The following is a 16,588-nucleotide window of genomic DNA, read 5'->3' as shown; positions in this document are numbered from 1 at the left end:
AACTGCTTAGACTAGCAGCTTTATCAAACACAATTAAATGGAGCTTTCATCCAAAATAGAGATATTTTGTTGATACCCACTCAGCGAGTTACATGTGAATTTGAAGATTCAGTGACCAACAATATGGGATTATGTACCAAGAACAGCTTATAGCTTAGCATTAGAATTGTTGACAGCAAAACAATGGGACCCCTGATATGACAGCTGGCTGCAAGTGGGACACCACTGTCTGGGCCAGCAGTATTTCTCATTATATTGATGTAACTTACACCAGGGGTTCTCAAAGTGGGGTCTGCAGAGTTACTGCAGGGGGTCCGCAGCCAGATCTCAATATTTAAAAATATATATATTTTTAAATGTTTTATTTTTGACTTTGCATTTTTTGAATTAATATTACTAACAATAGCAGATTAAACCCATTTTTGCCAATGGATCCGGGAATAAGTTTAGAGGGTGTGGTACAATATTACATTACAATTCATGTTCTTAACCCTGGGCAACATGGGGCTGGGAGGCTCAGCTGGATATTGGTATCCACAGGACTCCACCAATTATACATTTTTCAACTCAATACTTCTTGTATTCCCACCCAATTATTATAAAACATTTTTTACATAAATGCGCTGTAATTTAAGATGTAGAACTGCACAGTTTTCTAATTTCCTTATGGTAAAATGTGTAGAATTGCAGGATATTGGCTTTGAAGCTGCAACAACAACAAAATCTCTCTGACCCATGACAAAATGTGTCAATTTTTTTTCTCCGATGCCAAGAGGTGGGCCTATAAAATGTTCCTTCCCAGGGCCTGAGAGTTGTACTGCCGAAATCTTAGTAAAACTCTTTGTATGCTATTTTTATCTACCTCAAGTTGTTCTGATTATGAAGTGGTCCCTGATAAATTTGCTATCACATAAGTGGTCCCTGGCCCCAAAGAGTTTGAGAACCCCTGACTTTATACAATGATGATATTTCTGTCATTTAACAATAATGTTTATGTAGTGTATCAGTGTTATAGTGCAATATTTGTTTGAAAAGTGTAAGACTTGTCATCAGCATGTATGACCCCCTTATATTGCAATGTAGCAATTTATGTGTTCAGACAAATAGACTACTGGCTGAAAAATTTTGCCTTTCAAATGTAGGTTTTCAAATTGATAAAAATAACCATGTTTGTGGAGAGGGGAGAGCTTCTTATGATGTCATAAATGAAGGTGTATCGCATAGTGGAAACTCCTGCTGCTCTCAGGGGCAAGCCTGCTGGTTTTCACTAGCAGAAGTGACTTTTTGCAGCAGGTTAAGATAATTACCTGTGGCAGGCTAGGTGAAGTAGTGTAACAGTATAACTTTAGACCGTCCCCTCGCCCATACTCGGGCGCGAACCAGGGACCCTCTGCACACATCAACAACAGTCACCCTCGAAGCATCGTTACCCATCGCTCCACAAAAGCCGCGGCCCTTGCAGAGCAAGGGGAACCACTACTTCAAGGTCTCAAAGCAAGTGGCGCCACCGATTGAAACGCTATTTAGCGCGCACCACCGCTAACTAGCTAGCCGTTTCACACCCGTTACAGTAGGTTAAGGAAAAGAGTTAGGGTTAGCTGAAATTGTCCTCGAGTCTAACATACAGTTGCGGCCAAATATAATGGCACCCTTGCAATTTTCTTAAATGTCCTATTTCAATGAATTTAAATTGAAAATAACTTTTGTTCATCACACCTTATTTGATTTTCAACATTGCAGAACCAATTTTATTTTTGTACACTTAAGTCTACAATTTTAATTTAAAATTGGTCAAGAACCCGCCAAAAAATGCTTCTAGTAGCCATCAATGAGCTAGCTGCACCTTTCTACTTACCATTTGGCCCACTCTTCAGCAGAAAACTGCTCTAATTCTTCAATGTTTGAGGGGTGCCTCCCACCAACTGCTGTTTTCAGATCTCGCCATAGGTTTTGGATGTGATTCAGATTCAGACCACTTCAGAACAGTCCAGCATCTGTTCTTGAAACATTCCATGGTGCTTTTTATGTGTGTTTTGGGTTGTTGTCCTGCTGAAAGACTCACAACATTCAACAGAGATTCTGGTCACTGGGTTGAACATTGGATAGCAGTACTGCAGAAAAAACACAAATCATCCATCCATATGCCAATAACCAGATCAAGACTTTATCAGTACATTGATGTAGTGAGTGCAATAGGAATTCAGTCAGCTCCTTGGTATTGTGTGTTTCAGTCCAAGTCCTGATAGACAGAGGGTCCTGATAGACGGAGAGTCCTGATAGACAGAGGGTCCTGATAGACAGAGGGTCCTGATAGACAGAGGGTCCTGATAGACGGAGGGTCCTGATAGACGGAGGGTCCTGATAGACGGAGGGTCCTGATAGACGGAGGGTCCTGATAGACGGAGTCCTATAGATGCAGTAAAAGCGGTCAATGGAACGCAGACTGAAGAGGATAGAAGAAATCTGATCTAACAAAGTGGATATTTGTCTAATCCGTCATGATTGATGTATTGTAACAGGTCCCCAATGTGGTTACTAAAGTCTTGATTTGGATATATTTGGCTATTTTCGCTGCATAACATGTAGAAGTTGTTTCTTTTCAGGTATAGAAGAAGTGACTGAACTCCTTTTTGTATGAGCTGGTACCATAGCTGGCATACAGAAATCAGTGGTGCTAGTCAGTTGTTTTAAACTGCAATGCAGTTGATTGGTGACAATGACATGAACATGTGTTTGGGTTGACATCCATACAAGCATTTATACTCAGATTTTTACCTCAACATAGTGTGAAATACACATAAACAATAGCCTAAATGCAGGCTAATTTTACTGGGTGGACAATAAGAAGACTTGGGATATTTCCCTCACGCATTTCCATGGAATTTCCATTGTTACGGTCAAGTTCCATTGATGTCTTTACTGCATCTATGAGGTCAGAGGGGGAGGGTCTCCTATGTGTACATAGCCTTTACCTCAATCTGTTATTCAAATCAAATTTTATTTGTCACATACACATGGTTAGCAGATGTTAATGCGAGTGTAGCGAAATGCTTGTGCTTCTAGTTCCGACAATGCAGTGATAACCAACAAGTAATCTAACTAACAATTCCAAAACTACTGTCTTATACACAGTGTACGGGGATAAGGAATATGTACATAAGGATATATGAATGAGTGATGGTACAGAGCAGCATACAGTAGATGGTATCGAGTACAGTATATACATATGAGATGAGTATGTAGACAAAGTAACAAAGTGGCATAGTTAAAGTGGCTAGTGACATAAGAATGCAGTCGATGATCTAGAGTACAGTATATACATATGCATATGAGATGAATAATGTAGGGTAAGTAACATTATATAAGGTAGCATTGTTTAAAGTGGCTAGTGATATATTTACATCATTTCCCATCAATTCCCATTATTAAAGTGGCTGGAGTTGGGTCAGTGTCAATGACAGTGTGTTGGCAGCAGCCACTCAATGTTAGTGGTGGCTGTTTAACAGTCTGATGGCCTTGAGATAGAAGCTGTTTTTCAGTCTCTCGGTCCCAGCTTTGATGCACCTGTACTGACCTCGCCTTCTGGATGATAGCGGGGTGAACAGGCAGTGGTTCGGGTGGTTGATGTCCTTGATGATCTTTATGGCCTTCCTGTAACATCGGGTGGTGTAGGTGTCCTGGAGGGCAGGTAGTTTGCCCCGGTGATGCGTTGTGCAGACCTCACTACCCTCTGGAGAGCCTTACGGTTGAGGGCGGAGCAGTTGCCGTACCAGGCGGTGATACAGCCCGCCAGGATGCTCTCGATTGTGCATCTGTAGAAGTTTGTGAGTGCTTTTGGTGACAAGCCGAATTTCTTCAGCCTCCTGAGGTTGAAGAGGCGCTGCTGCGCCTTCTTCACGACGCTGTCAGTGTGAGTGGACCAATTCAGTTTGTCTGTGATGTGTATGCCGAGGAACTTCAAACTTGCTACCCTCTCCACTACTGATCCATCGATGTGGATAGGGGGGTGTTCCCTCTGCTGTTTCCTGAAGTCCACAATCATCTCCTTAGTTTTGTTGACGTTGAGTGTGAGGTTATTTTCCTGACACCACACTCCGAGGGCCCTCACCTCCTCCCTGTAGGCCGTCTCGTCGTTGTTGGTAATCAAGCCTACCACTGTTGTGTCGTCCGCAAACTTGATGATTGAGTTGGAGGCGTGCATGGCCACGCAGTCGTGGGTGAACAGGGAGTACAGGAGAGGGCTCAGAGGGTAGTGATGACGAGCTTGGAGGGTACTATGGTATTGAATGCCGAGCTGTAGTCGATGAACAGCATTCTCACATAGGTATTCCTCTTGTCCAGGTGGGTTAGGGCAGTGTGCAGTGTGGTTGAGATTGCATCGTCTGTGGACCTATTTGGGCGGTAAGCAAATTGGAGTGGGTCTAGGGTGTCAGGTAGGGTGGAGGTGATATGGTCCTTGACTAGTCTCTCAAAGCACTTCATGATGATGGAAGTGAGTGCTATTCACTCTCCTATGACCATGGTAGCACTTAGGAAGCACTGTTAGCGCTGAGGAAACACTGTTATCATTGGGGAAGCACTGTTATCACTGGGGAGGAGCAGTTGACACTGGGGAAGGGGGAAGCACTGTTATCATTGGGGAAGTACTGTTATCATTGGGGAAGCACTGTTATCACGGGAGGAGCAGTTGACACTGGGGAAGGGGGAAGCACTGTTAGCATGGGGGAAGCACTGTTATCATTGGGGAAGTACTGTTATCATTGGGGAAGTACTGTTATCATTGGGGAAGCACTGTTATCACTGGGGAAGCACTGTTATCACTGTGGAGGAGCAGTTGACACTGGGGAAGGGGGAAGCACTGTTATCATTGGGGAAGTACTGTTATCATTGGGGAGGAGCAGTTGACACTGGGGAAGGGGGAAGTACTGTTATCACTGGGGGAGCACTGTTATCACTGGGGAAGTACTGTTATCATTGGGGAGGAGCAGTTGACACTGGGGAAGGGGGAAGTACTGTTATCACTGGGGAAGCACTGTTATCACTGGGGAGGAGCAGTTGACACTGGGGAAGGGGGAAGTACTGTTATCACTGGGGAAGCACTGTTATCACTGGGGAAGTACTGTTATCACTGGGGAGGAGCAGTTGACACTGGGGAAGGGGGAAGTACTGTTATCACTGGGGAAGCACTGTTATCACTGGGGAAGTACTGTTATCACTGGGGAGGAGCAGTTGACACTGGGGAAGGGGGAAGTACTGTTATCACTGGGGAGGAGCGATTGACACTGGGGAAGGGGGGGAAGCATTGCTAGCACTTGGGAAGTACTGTTATCACTGGGGAGGAGCAATTGACACTGGGGAAGGGGGGAAGCATTGCTAGCACTTGGGAAGCTCTGCTAGAGCTATTAGTAATAGCACTAGAGAAGAAGTGCTTATGGTAGTCAGTGCTGCTCACTAAATTAGACCAAGTTAACTTAACTGGTCTCAGACCAAGGTTGTGTTGGATGAAGCAGAGAAACATATTTTCTTTTACTCCTTTTGATTTTGCACATTTTTAAACAAAATATTTACAACAAAGCTAATCTCTGTATGTCATTGTACTGTTAGACATGTTCTGTTATTTTTTTATGTTGTGAATTTATCTTGGAAATGAACAATGAATTACCTAACTGCCTATATGAGCTACGGGTTCTGTGCATGAAATGTTTCAGGCCATATTCTTTTTGGGTTCATTGGTATATGCACTGGCTTTGCATTTTCCTTGGTTTTACTTGCATGTTTCTGTTCCTACTTGTACTAATCAAAGAATACGTTATGTCCTTTCTTAAACTTAAAGCCGTAATACTCTACGGTGTTGCTACTCTAGGAGGAGGGTTCCCAGCATGGTGTGAGAGAGTGATTGAACAATGCTTTGACAGGCAACACATGAATTATTGTGCACAGTGTAAAGCCAAACTATTTCTCAACAAATATCTCGGAAGTAAAAGCCGAAGCCTTTTTTTTTTTTGTAGCGATGCATGGTTCTATGTTTTTTAAACCTGACTTTACCTGTGTTTACCTGTGTTTACCTGTGTGGTTTTCTCTCTTTCTGTCACAATGCTTCCCTCAGCAAGGACAAGTTTGGAAGGTTTGCTCAGCTCTTCCCTAAATCACTCCCCCTCGTTCTACCCCTCCCTGCTATCCTTACAGCATCATGTCCAGGAATTACTTGTATACTACTCAGTACTCACAAAGTTCACAATTCAACAAACAGGCCCATCCCAAAGTGCAATTGAATCGCTGGAATAATTTTATTAGGTTAAAATAGATATAATATTTTCCCGTTTATTTCTTACCAGATAGACTTTGCAACTGTTAGTTATCTTTAGTTTGTTATTAAAAAAAGGTGAGCACCTATAGTCCAACAACTAGATCATAATACATTAACGCTTTAACCATGGTCATCTTTTGGTTTGTGAGCATCAAATTCACAGTTCCCGGACATTTGCACCACAAAAACAAAAAGTTAGTATTTTTTTAGGGTTTGAAGATCAGACAATGGGAAAAGATAGGGCCTGGTTGAATTCACTGACACTTCATTATGCAATTCAACACTACCCTGCTCTCCTCTGCAAAATGAAAGTGTTCCCTGCATGGATCCATCACATCGTATCACTAATCTTCAATCCAGCTTTGATGATATGAGGATTTGAACATACTCTTTCTCTATATGTTTGTCGCTCTGCTGTTTTAGTTTTATTGTATTGCGAACCTCAACACTCTTATGTGTTATAGACTGACTGAATACTAAAACATAACTATTCCTGTTTTGTCGAGTAGCTGTGCATGCCCAGTGTCGTATACCATACACCATCCTACCTCAAACATACACCTGCTAACCTTTTGTTGCTTCTAACATCTATATTGTAACACACAGTTCAACTATCTTCTCTCCCAGTAGGAGTATGCCCATGCACTGCTTTCTCACTAACTGCTCTCCAACCTCCCATACAGCACTCTGTCAGTGGAAATGTATTCATACTCTATCTGTCTCTCTCTCAGTCTGTCTCTCGCTCTCTCTCATACACAGTGACCAAAATACTACCTCATCATCCTATCAGTTTTCTGCCAATGTTTTGTTGTTGTTGTTAGTATTATTGTTGATGCTTCTTTAGCGTTTGTCTGTGTTTTTGTCCCTCTTCATTATAGGCATGTGGTGACCCCAAAGCCAAACCATCCTATCTAATAGACAAGAACCTGGAGTCTGCTGTCAAGTTCATTGTCAGAAAATTCCCAGCGGTTGAAACGCGCAACAACAATGTAAGTCTGTCTATTGCATGTATTTTCCAGATATATTCCATGTTATTTCAGCTCATTTGAATGCTGCTTGGTATCTATATGCAGTCCTTTACCTATTGCATTACAAGGTCTGTGCAATAATGTGCATTTATTAATTGTTGTAATTAGTCATTTTAATCATAGTATTTGACTATTTTGAGATAAAATAGGAATTGTAAATGTAAATGAAATTCCATCTGAGATCCATTATCCTATCTCTTCACTAGATATGTATCAATCACATGTACATTTCCATAAATGTTATGTTCTGTATGACAATTCTATCTTTTTATAGCTAGCCTTTTTCAGTACAACTAATTCATTCTCACCATGTTTGTCTTTTCAAGTGTTTTTCCACTTGATGCTTATCTATCACCATTGGCCGGCATTCTATTTCATTTGAACTGTTGAACTGCTTCTGTGGTGTAGCTGTCATGTGGTTTGCTATGTTGTACTTTTTGCTGCAGTGGTTCATGTTTTACTTGGTCTGTGTTTTTGTTTTGCATGCTTAACTTCTTGGCTTTTTTCTGGAATATTCTTTTGGTAAGTTGAAGCTCCTCAGAGTTCCTTTTTTTCTATGTTTTGCATGTCTTATTATTCTCTATGTAGCAGATTTTCATTTAATTTGTTGCTAATTATTCATATTTGTATTATCTTTCACACAAGTTTTTCAATACTATTAGGTAACTGTTAATAGTTAGAATAAGTAACATTTATGGGCAAGAGACCAAGGGTGTGTCCCAAATAGCACCCTATTCTCATTATACTGCACTACTTTTACCTAGAGCCCTATGGTCCTTGGTCAAAAGAAGCACACTACATAGGGAATAGGGTGCCATTTGGGACGCACACCACAGCTAACAATCCATAAAACATTACTTCATTTTTGGCTTGTGAGAGGCTATCATTGGTTAAATAAAGCCCCCATTGTGACTGCTAAAAATGCAGTCATGTTATCGAAGGCGACATGAGTGTTTTGGAAAGGTGTTTTTGGTTAGAGCTCTACAGTTTAGCGTTGTCAAAATGTTACCCTGACACATTGTGTGATGTCCTTGGTAGTATTTCTCAGGATATCTAGTTATTCTAGTTGAGACCACTCACTGCTCTACCAAACATGAACTAGCAAACACAGATGTGAAAGTCACGATAAAGTAGACAATGTTTGAACTCTTATGCCAGATTCCGTCAGCCTATTTGACTGTGCTCATTGTTCCATAGCATCCATACATTGAACCTTTGTGTGTCCTATGTTTAACTTTAGAGCACCTTTTTGTTACAATCATGTATTTTTTTTCTACAGCAACAGCTTGCACAACTACAAAAAGAGAAGTCTGAAATCCTTAAGAATCTAGCGTTGTATTACTTCACATTCGTAGATGTGATGGAGTTTAAGGTATGTGCAATTTAAGCATCATTCAATGTAATGAAAATAGAGAACGGGTTTTAACATCCGTTGTCAAATAAGCAGTAGCAGGAGCATAATATGACTGTCTTGATACCAATGTACAGTACTTTATATACATGTGTAATGATAATCCATCACAAATCAGTTACACTTATTATCAAGGTACTATACTGTAACGTATATAAATACTGTTTTCTTTCTCTGCTTCCAGGACCATGTCTGTGAGCTGCTGAACACTATCGATGCTTGCCAAGTATTCTTTGATATTGTAAGACACATTTATTTATACAATACATGTAATTACAGAATGCTTTTGGTTATTCCTCCAAGATTATATCTCAAAGATGTTATGTTTTTACTTGGATTAGATAAGTTTGCTGACTGACTCTTAAGGGATCGGTCTAGATCTAATTTTGTTCCCATATCTTTCTACAGACTGTAAACTTTGACCTGACCAAAAACTACCTTGACTTAGTAGTGACCTACACTAACCTAATGATGCTACTGTCTCGGATTGAAGAGAGGAAAGCTATCATTGGCCTCTACAACTATGCCCATGAAATGACACATGGATCAAGGTAAAACAATATTAATATTCAAATAAGTGAAGCTTAAAGCTTTTATACGTACAGTTCCAGTGGCATTATATTAAAATGGCATAGTATTATAGGGAAAATGTGATGCATGACTAAAACACTCTTTGTATTGTTGATTCAGACTAGAAATATCAACAACATTGTTGCATGTTTGTTCCCCATCTAGTGATCGAGAGTACCCTAGGCTGGGACAGATGATCGTTGACTACGAGAACCCCCTGAAAAAGATGATGGAGGAGTTTGTTCCACATGGGAAGGTGAATAGTGTCACCTATATCTCAACATGTTATGTTCTTGTCCTGAGCACTGACAATAACACATTTTTTGGTTACACTGTATTATAACTTGTATGCTTAAGCCATGTTTATAAATGCTTATATTGTTTTTAAATGTTTACTAATAATAAAATACATATGTGTTAATAGTTGATTAATGCTTGTTAATGAAAGTTAACATAAACTGTCCTAAATCAATCTCTCCCTCCCCTGTAGTCGTTGTCAGACGCCCTGCTCTCCCTCCAGATGGTGTACCCCAGGAGAAACCTGTCTGCTGACCAGTGGAGGAACGCCCAGCTACTCAGTCTCATCAGTGCTCCTAGCACCATGCTCAACCCAGCCCAGTCAGACACAGTGAGTTACCGTGCTCAACCCAGCCCAGTCAGACACAGTGAGTTACCGTGCTCAACCCAGCCCAGTCAGACACAGTGAGTTACCGTGCTCAACCCAGCCCAGTCAGACAGTGAGTTACCGTGCTCAACCCAGCCCAGTCAGACACAGTGAGTTACCGTGCTCAACCCAGCCCAGTCAGACACAGTGAGTTACCGTGCTCAACCCAGCCCAGTCAGACACAGTGAGTTACCGTGCTCAACCCAGCCCAGTCAGACACAGTGAGTTACCGTGCTCAACCCAGCCCAGTCAGACACAGTGAGTTACCGTGCTCAACCCAGCCCAGTCACACAGTGAGTTACCGTGCTCAACCCATCCCAGTCAGACACCGTGAGTTACCTTGCTCAACCCAGCCCAGTCAGACACCGTGAGTTACCGTGCTCAACCCAGCCCAGTCAGACACAGTGAGTTACCTTGCTCAACCCAGCCCAGTCAGACACCGTGAGTTACCGTGCTCAACCCAGCCCAGTCAGACACAGTGAGTTACCGTGCTCAACCCAGCCCAGTCAGACACAGTGAGTTACCGTGCTCAACCCAGCCCAGTCAGACACCGTGAGTTACCTTGCTCAACCCAGCCCAGTCAGACACCGTGAGTTACCGTGCTCAACCCAGCCCAGTCAGACACCGTGAGTTACCGTGCTCAACCCAGCCCAGTCAGACACAGTGAGTTACCGTGCTCAACCCAGCCCAGTCGGACACCGTGAGTTACCGTGCTCAACCCAGCCCAGTCAGACACCGTGAGTTACCGTGCTCAACCCAGCCCAGTCGGACACAGTGACTTACCGTGCTCAACCCAGCCCAGTCAGACAGTGAGTTACCGTGCTCAACCCATCCCAGTCAGACACAGCGAGTTACCGTGCTCAACCCATCCCAGTCAGACACAGCGAGTTACCGTGCTCAACCCATCCCAGTCAGACACAGCGAGTTACCGTGCTCAACCCATCCCAGTCAGACACCGTGAGTTACCGTGCTCAACCCATCCCAGTCAGACACAGTGAGTTACCGTGCTCAACCCATCCCAGTCAGACACAGTGAGTTACCATGCTCAACCCAGCCCAGTCAGACAGTGAGTTACCGTGCTCAACCCATCCCAGTCAGACACAGTGAGTTACCGTGCTCAACCCAACCCAATCAGACACAGCGAGTTACCGTGCTCAACCCAACTTATTTATGTGATTTGTTAAGTCACATTTTACTTCTGAACTAATTCAGGCTTGTCAGAACAAAGGGGGTGAGTACTTATGTAACAGCTACAGTACCAGTCAACAGACACACCTACTCATTCAAGGATTTGTCTTTTTTTTTACTATTTTCTACATTGTAATGGTGAAGACATCAAAACTATGAAATTACACATATGTAATCATGTAGTAACCAAAAAAGTGTTAAAACAAATCAAAATATATTTGAGATTCTTAGTAGCCACCGTTTGCCTTGATGACAGCTTTGCACACGCTTGGCATTCTCTCAACCAGCTTCATGAGGTAGTCACCTGAAATGCATTTCAATTAACAGGTGTGCCTTGTTAAAAGTTAATCTGTTGAATTTCTTTCCTTCTTAATGCGTTTGAGCCAATCACTTGTGTTGTGGCAAGGTAGGGGTGGTATACAGAAGATAGAGAAACAACAGTCTGTCATTACTTTAAGGCATGAAGGTCAGTCAATATGGAACATTTCAAGAACTTTGAAAGTTTCTTAAAGTTCAGTGGCAAAAACCATCAAGTGCAATGATGAAACTGGCTCTCATGAGGACCCACCACAGGAAAGGAAGACCCAGAGTTACCTCTGCTGCAGAGGATACGTTCATTGGAGTTACCAGCCTCAGAAATTGCAACCCAAATAAATTCTTCAGAGTTCAAGTAACAGACACATCTCAACATCAACTGTTCAGAGGACACTGCTTGAATCAGGCCTTCGTGGTCGAATTGCTGCAAATAAACCACAGCTCCAACCGCCATGTCTTTTTGAGATTCAGAGTAGGTGAACAGATGATCTCTGCATGTGTGGTTCCCACCGTGAAGCATGGAGGAGGAGGTGTGATGGCAAGAGTGTGCAAAGCCGTCATCAAGGCAAGGGGGTGGCTACTTTGAAGAATCTCAAATATAAAATATATTTTGATTTTGTTTCACACTTTTTGTTTGGGTTACTATGTGATTCCATATGTGTTTTTCCGTAGTTTTAATGTCTTCACTATTTTTCTACAATGTAGAAAATAGTAAAAATAAGGGGGGGAAACTTGAATGAGTAGGTGTGTTAACTTTTGACTGGTTCTGTGTATTTTAGTTATTTCATTTGTAGAATTTTCTTTTCACTTTGAAATTATGGAATATTTTGTGTGGATCAAAAATGAAAATGAAATCTATTTAAATCCCTCTTTGAAATGCAACAAAATCTGAAAACAATTCAATGGTGTAGACTTTCTATGGGCACTGTAGATCTCCAATCACACCGTTTCCTGCTCACAGCCACATGCATTGACCTATGATTCTGTTTCTTCTAGATGCCCTGTGAATACTTGTCCCTGGACGCCATGGAGAAGTGGATAGTATGTAAGTGTTTGTTTGTAGAGTACAGTCTGACCTAATTGACTTGATAGGTTTATACCATTGGAGGGAATGGGGAGCATGATCATTTTTTAAATTGTAATTCATGGTACAGGTGTATTTAACATCAATGTGCATATATAAAAGCATAACACTTTAAAACACAGGTAAAGTTATAAATCAGTCTAAATATTCTTATTCCTCACAAATGCCGTATTTGTTTTGAATGTTTCACAATCTTATTTCTGTGCATCGAACTCTCTCTGTCCTTGTGTTTGTGTGTCAGTTGGCTTCATCCTGTGTCATGGGGTCTTGAACAGCGACCAGGCAGCTCTGAGCCTGTGGAAGTTGGCTCTTCAGAGCAGCACCTGCCTCTGTCTCTTCAGAGACGAGGTGTTCCACATCCACAAGGCTGCTGAGGACCTCTTCATCAACATCCGCGGGTGAGGGATTAACAGTTTTCCTGGACTAAGCGTCACCCTGGACTGAAAAGCATGCTCAATGAGGGACAGTTTAAGAATATACCCAGGCATTTTAAGTGTGTATGAGTAAATGAACTATTCTTTTCATTTCACAGCTACAATAAGCGTGTGAATGACATCAAAGAGTGCAAAGAACAAGCTCTGTCACATGCGTAAGTGCCCCACAAATGTATCTCATTGGCGGTTTAGGATGCAATTCAGCACAGAGATTTTAAATGGTATTTGCCACACTATCCTCTCAGAATGTGATTGTTTGTTTTGTTACAGAGGCTTGATGCACAGAGAAAGACGCAAGTTCTTGAGATCTGCCCTGAAGGAGCTGGCCACAGTCCTATCTGACCAGCCAGGATTACTGGGCCCAAAGGTACTGCACCAGTGCTCTTTCATCACGGCACCATTTAGACCGTTTTGAAATCAGAAGGGGATGCAGGTGGGAGAAACAGTGGGAAGGGTGGACACAGGGATTGAACCCCAGTCTCAGTTAGGGAGATTTGTATATGTGGCTTTTGCCGGGAGTGTTGCCGCTCAACCACAGCTCTGCACCTGCGCTACTGCGCTCTAGTTGGACTAACACTATAGGCACTCTAGTTGTGTTAACATGATAATGCTAGTTGGACTACAGTGGAGGCTGCTGAGGGGAGGACGGCTCATAATAATGTCTGGAACTGAGTAAATGGAATGCCATCTAACACTTGGAAACCATGTGTTAGATGTATTTGATATCATTCCGCTCCAGCCAATACCATGAGCCCGTCCTCCCCAATTAAGGTGCCACCACCTCCTGTGTTGGACTAACACTATACACTCGTGTTAACATGATAATGCTAGTTGGACTGACACTATAGGCACTCTAGTTGTGTTCACATGATACTGCTTGTTGAACAAACACTATAGTATAGGCACTCTAGTTGTGTTAACATGATAATGCTAGTTGAATGAGCACTATAGTATAAGCACTCTAGTTGTGTTGACATGATAATGCTAGTTGGACTAACTTTAAAGGGGTCAGAGGATTGGGATTCAAATCCTGAATGACCTGTTTAGATCCAGTAGTCCTTACACTCTCTAAGTGGGCTGTCGTGTCTAATTGATGGGTGATATTAACTATAAAACCTGACTCCTGTTCTCTGCCTAGGCCCTGTTTGTATTCATGGCTCTGTCGTTCGCTCGGGATGAGATCATTTGGCTGCTACGACATGCAGACAACATCCAGAAGAAGAGCACAGATGACTTTATTGACAAGTAAGACATCCTACTGACTCAACTTGTAACTATGGCATGTAGTGGCCCTGTGTGAAAATGCATCTTCGTGACATGTTTTTCTCTTGCTTGACTGCCATCAGGAGGCTAAAAGTGCTATGTCTCAAAGATTTTTGAATAAAATGACCCTTTAAGGAAAGCCGTGGTGTGTAGGAGTATTGAGCATACGAATGAAGTTTAGGTCTTCTGTTCTCTTATACTAAATGAAAATAATACGCAATATGCAACAATTTCAATGATTTTACTGAGTTACAGTTCATATAAGGAAATCAGTCAATTGAAATAAATTAATTAGGCCCTAATCTATGGATTTCACATGACTGGGCATGGGTGCAGCCATGGGTGGGGCCTGGCAGGACATAGCCCCCCACCCACTGGGGAGCCAGGCCCAGCCAATGAGAATGAGTTTTTCCCCACAAAAGGGCTTTATTACAGACAGAAATACTCCTCAGTTTCATCAGCTGTCCAGTTGGCTGGTCTCAGATGATCCCTCAGGTGAAGAAACCGTATGTGGAGGTTCCTGGGCTGGCGTGGTTGCACGTGGTCTGCGTTTGGGAGGCTGGTTGGAAGTACTGCCAAATTCTCTAAAACAATATTTGAGAAATTAACATTAAATTCTCTGGCAACGGCTCTGGTGGACATTCGTGCAGTCAACATGCCAATTGCACACTCCCTCAACTTGAGACATCTGTGGCATTGTGTTCTATGACAAAACTGCACATTTTACAGTGGCCTTTTATAGTCCCCAGCACAAGGTGCACCTGGGTAATGATCATGCTGTTTAATCAGCTTCTTAATATGCCACACCTGTCAGGTGGATGGATTATTTTGGCAAAGGAGAAATGCTCACGAAAAGGGACAGGAGAAATAAGAGAAATAAGATTTGTGTATATAGAAAGTTTCTAGGATCTTTTATTTAATCTAATCAAACATGGGACCAACAATTTACATTTTGCGTTTATGTTTTGTATAATTTTTGATAATTTTTGATTTTCTATGTCCTCAGGCACATTGCAGAGCTGATCTTCTACATGGAGGAGCTGAGGGCTCATGTGAGGAAGTATGGTCCTGTCATGCAGAGGTACTATGTCCAGTACCTGTCTGGCTTCGATGCCGTGGTGCTCAACGAGCTAGTACAGGTAAGACTGCTGGCTGAAGCTCTCATGGGCTCCCTCTCAAATGGTACGTTAGATTTATTCTAGTATGTATTAAATTGTTTTTTTCGTCATCAATCTACACACAATACCACACACATTATGACATGGCATAAATCTTTTTTATTTAAATATCACATTTACTTAAGTATTCGGACCCTTTACTCAGTATTTTGTTGAAGGATTGTTGGTAGTGATTACAGCCCCGTGTCTTTTTAGGTATGACGCTACAAGCTTGACACCTGTATTTGTGGAGTTTCTCCCATTCTTCTCTGCAGATCTTCTCAAGCTCTGTCAGGTTGGATGGGGAGCGTCGCTGCAAAGCTATTTTCAGGTCTCTCCAAAGATGCTCGATCGGGTTCAATTCCGGGCTCTGGCTGGGCCACTCAAGGATATTCAGAGATGTTCCAAAGCTACTCCTGCGTTGTCTTGGCTTAGGGTCTTTGTCTTGTTGGAAGGGGAACCTTCGCCCCCGGTCTGAGGTCCTGAGCACTCTGGAGCAGGTTTTCATCAAGGATCTCTCTGTACTTTGCTCCGTTTATCTTTTCCTCGATCCTGGCTAGTTTCCCGGTCCCTGTCGCTGAAAAACATCCCCAACAGCATGATGCTGCTACCTCCATGCTTCACCGTGAGGATGATGCCAGGTTTGATTTCAGGCTAGATAATCTTGTTTCTCATGGTCTGCGAATCCTTTAGGTACCTTTTGGCAAACTCCAAATTGGCTGTCATGTGCCTTTTACTGAGAAGTTTCTTCCATCTGGCCACTCTACCATAAAGGCCTGATTGGTGGAGTGCTACATAGATGGTTGTCCTTCTGGAAGTTTCTCCCATCTCCACAGAGCAACTCTGGAGCTCTGCCAGAGTGACCATCGGGTTCTTGGTCACCTCCCTGGCCAATGCCCTTCTCCCCTGATTGCTCAGTTTGGCCGGGCAGTCAGCTCTAGGAAGAGTCTTGGTGGTTCCAAACTATTTACATTTAAGAATGATGGAGGTCACTGTTTTTTGGGGGACCTTCAATGATGCCTTTCTAAATAATGTCCAATCATTTGAATTTACCACAGGTGGACTCCAATCAAGTTGTAGAAACATCTTATGTATGGTCAATAGAAACAGGACACACCTGAGCTAAATTTCAAGTCTCATAGCAAAGGGCCTGAATAATTTCAGTTT

General features: G+C 42.4%; 1 protein-coding gene across 6 annotated transcripts in view; it reads left to right on the top strand.

Annotated features, from left to right (window-relative positions):
* Positions 1–16,588, top strand: part of LOC115129510 (nck-associated protein 1-like) — a 69,584-nt gene that overhangs the window by 3,023 nt on the left and 49,973 nt on the right. For 2 of the 6 annotated variants that reach the window (XM_029659946.2, XM_065018243.1), the window contains exons 2-14: positions 6,107–6,124; positions 7,186–7,296; positions 8,615–8,707; positions 8,931–8,987; positions 9,155–9,297; positions 9,482–9,572; positions 9,807–9,944; positions 12,480–12,528; positions 12,809–12,965; positions 13,100–13,156; positions 13,272–13,368; positions 14,140–14,246; positions 15,271–15,403. In XM_029659946.2, coding sequence (XP_029515806.1) covers positions 6,107–6,124; positions 7,186–7,296; positions 8,615–8,707; positions 8,931–8,987; positions 9,155–9,297; positions 9,482–9,572; positions 9,807–9,944; positions 12,480–12,528; positions 12,809–12,965; positions 13,100–13,156; positions 13,272–13,368; positions 14,140–14,246; positions 15,271–15,403 — 1,251 coding nt within the window. The remainder of the gene's footprint in view (positions 1–6,106; positions 6,125–7,185; positions 7,297–8,614; positions 8,708–8,930; positions 8,988–9,154; positions 9,298–9,481; positions 9,573–9,806; positions 9,945–12,479; positions 12,529–12,808; positions 12,966–13,099; positions 13,157–13,271; positions 13,369–14,139; positions 14,247–15,270; positions 15,404–16,588) is intronic. The other 4 variants (XM_029659964.2, XM_065018257.1, XM_065018245.1 and 1 more) reach the window with 3 other exon arrangements.

The sequence above is a fragment of the Oncorhynchus nerka genome, linkage group LG1 (assembly GCF_034236695.1).
Source record: "Oncorhynchus nerka isolate Pitt River linkage group LG1, Oner_Uvic_2.0, whole genome shotgun sequence".
Lineage (NCBI taxonomy): Eukaryota > Metazoa > Chordata > Actinopteri > Salmoniformes > Salmonidae > Oncorhynchus > Oncorhynchus nerka.
Note: the sequence above shows the minus strand (reverse complement) of the source record. Positions and strands in the feature narration are given on the sequence as shown.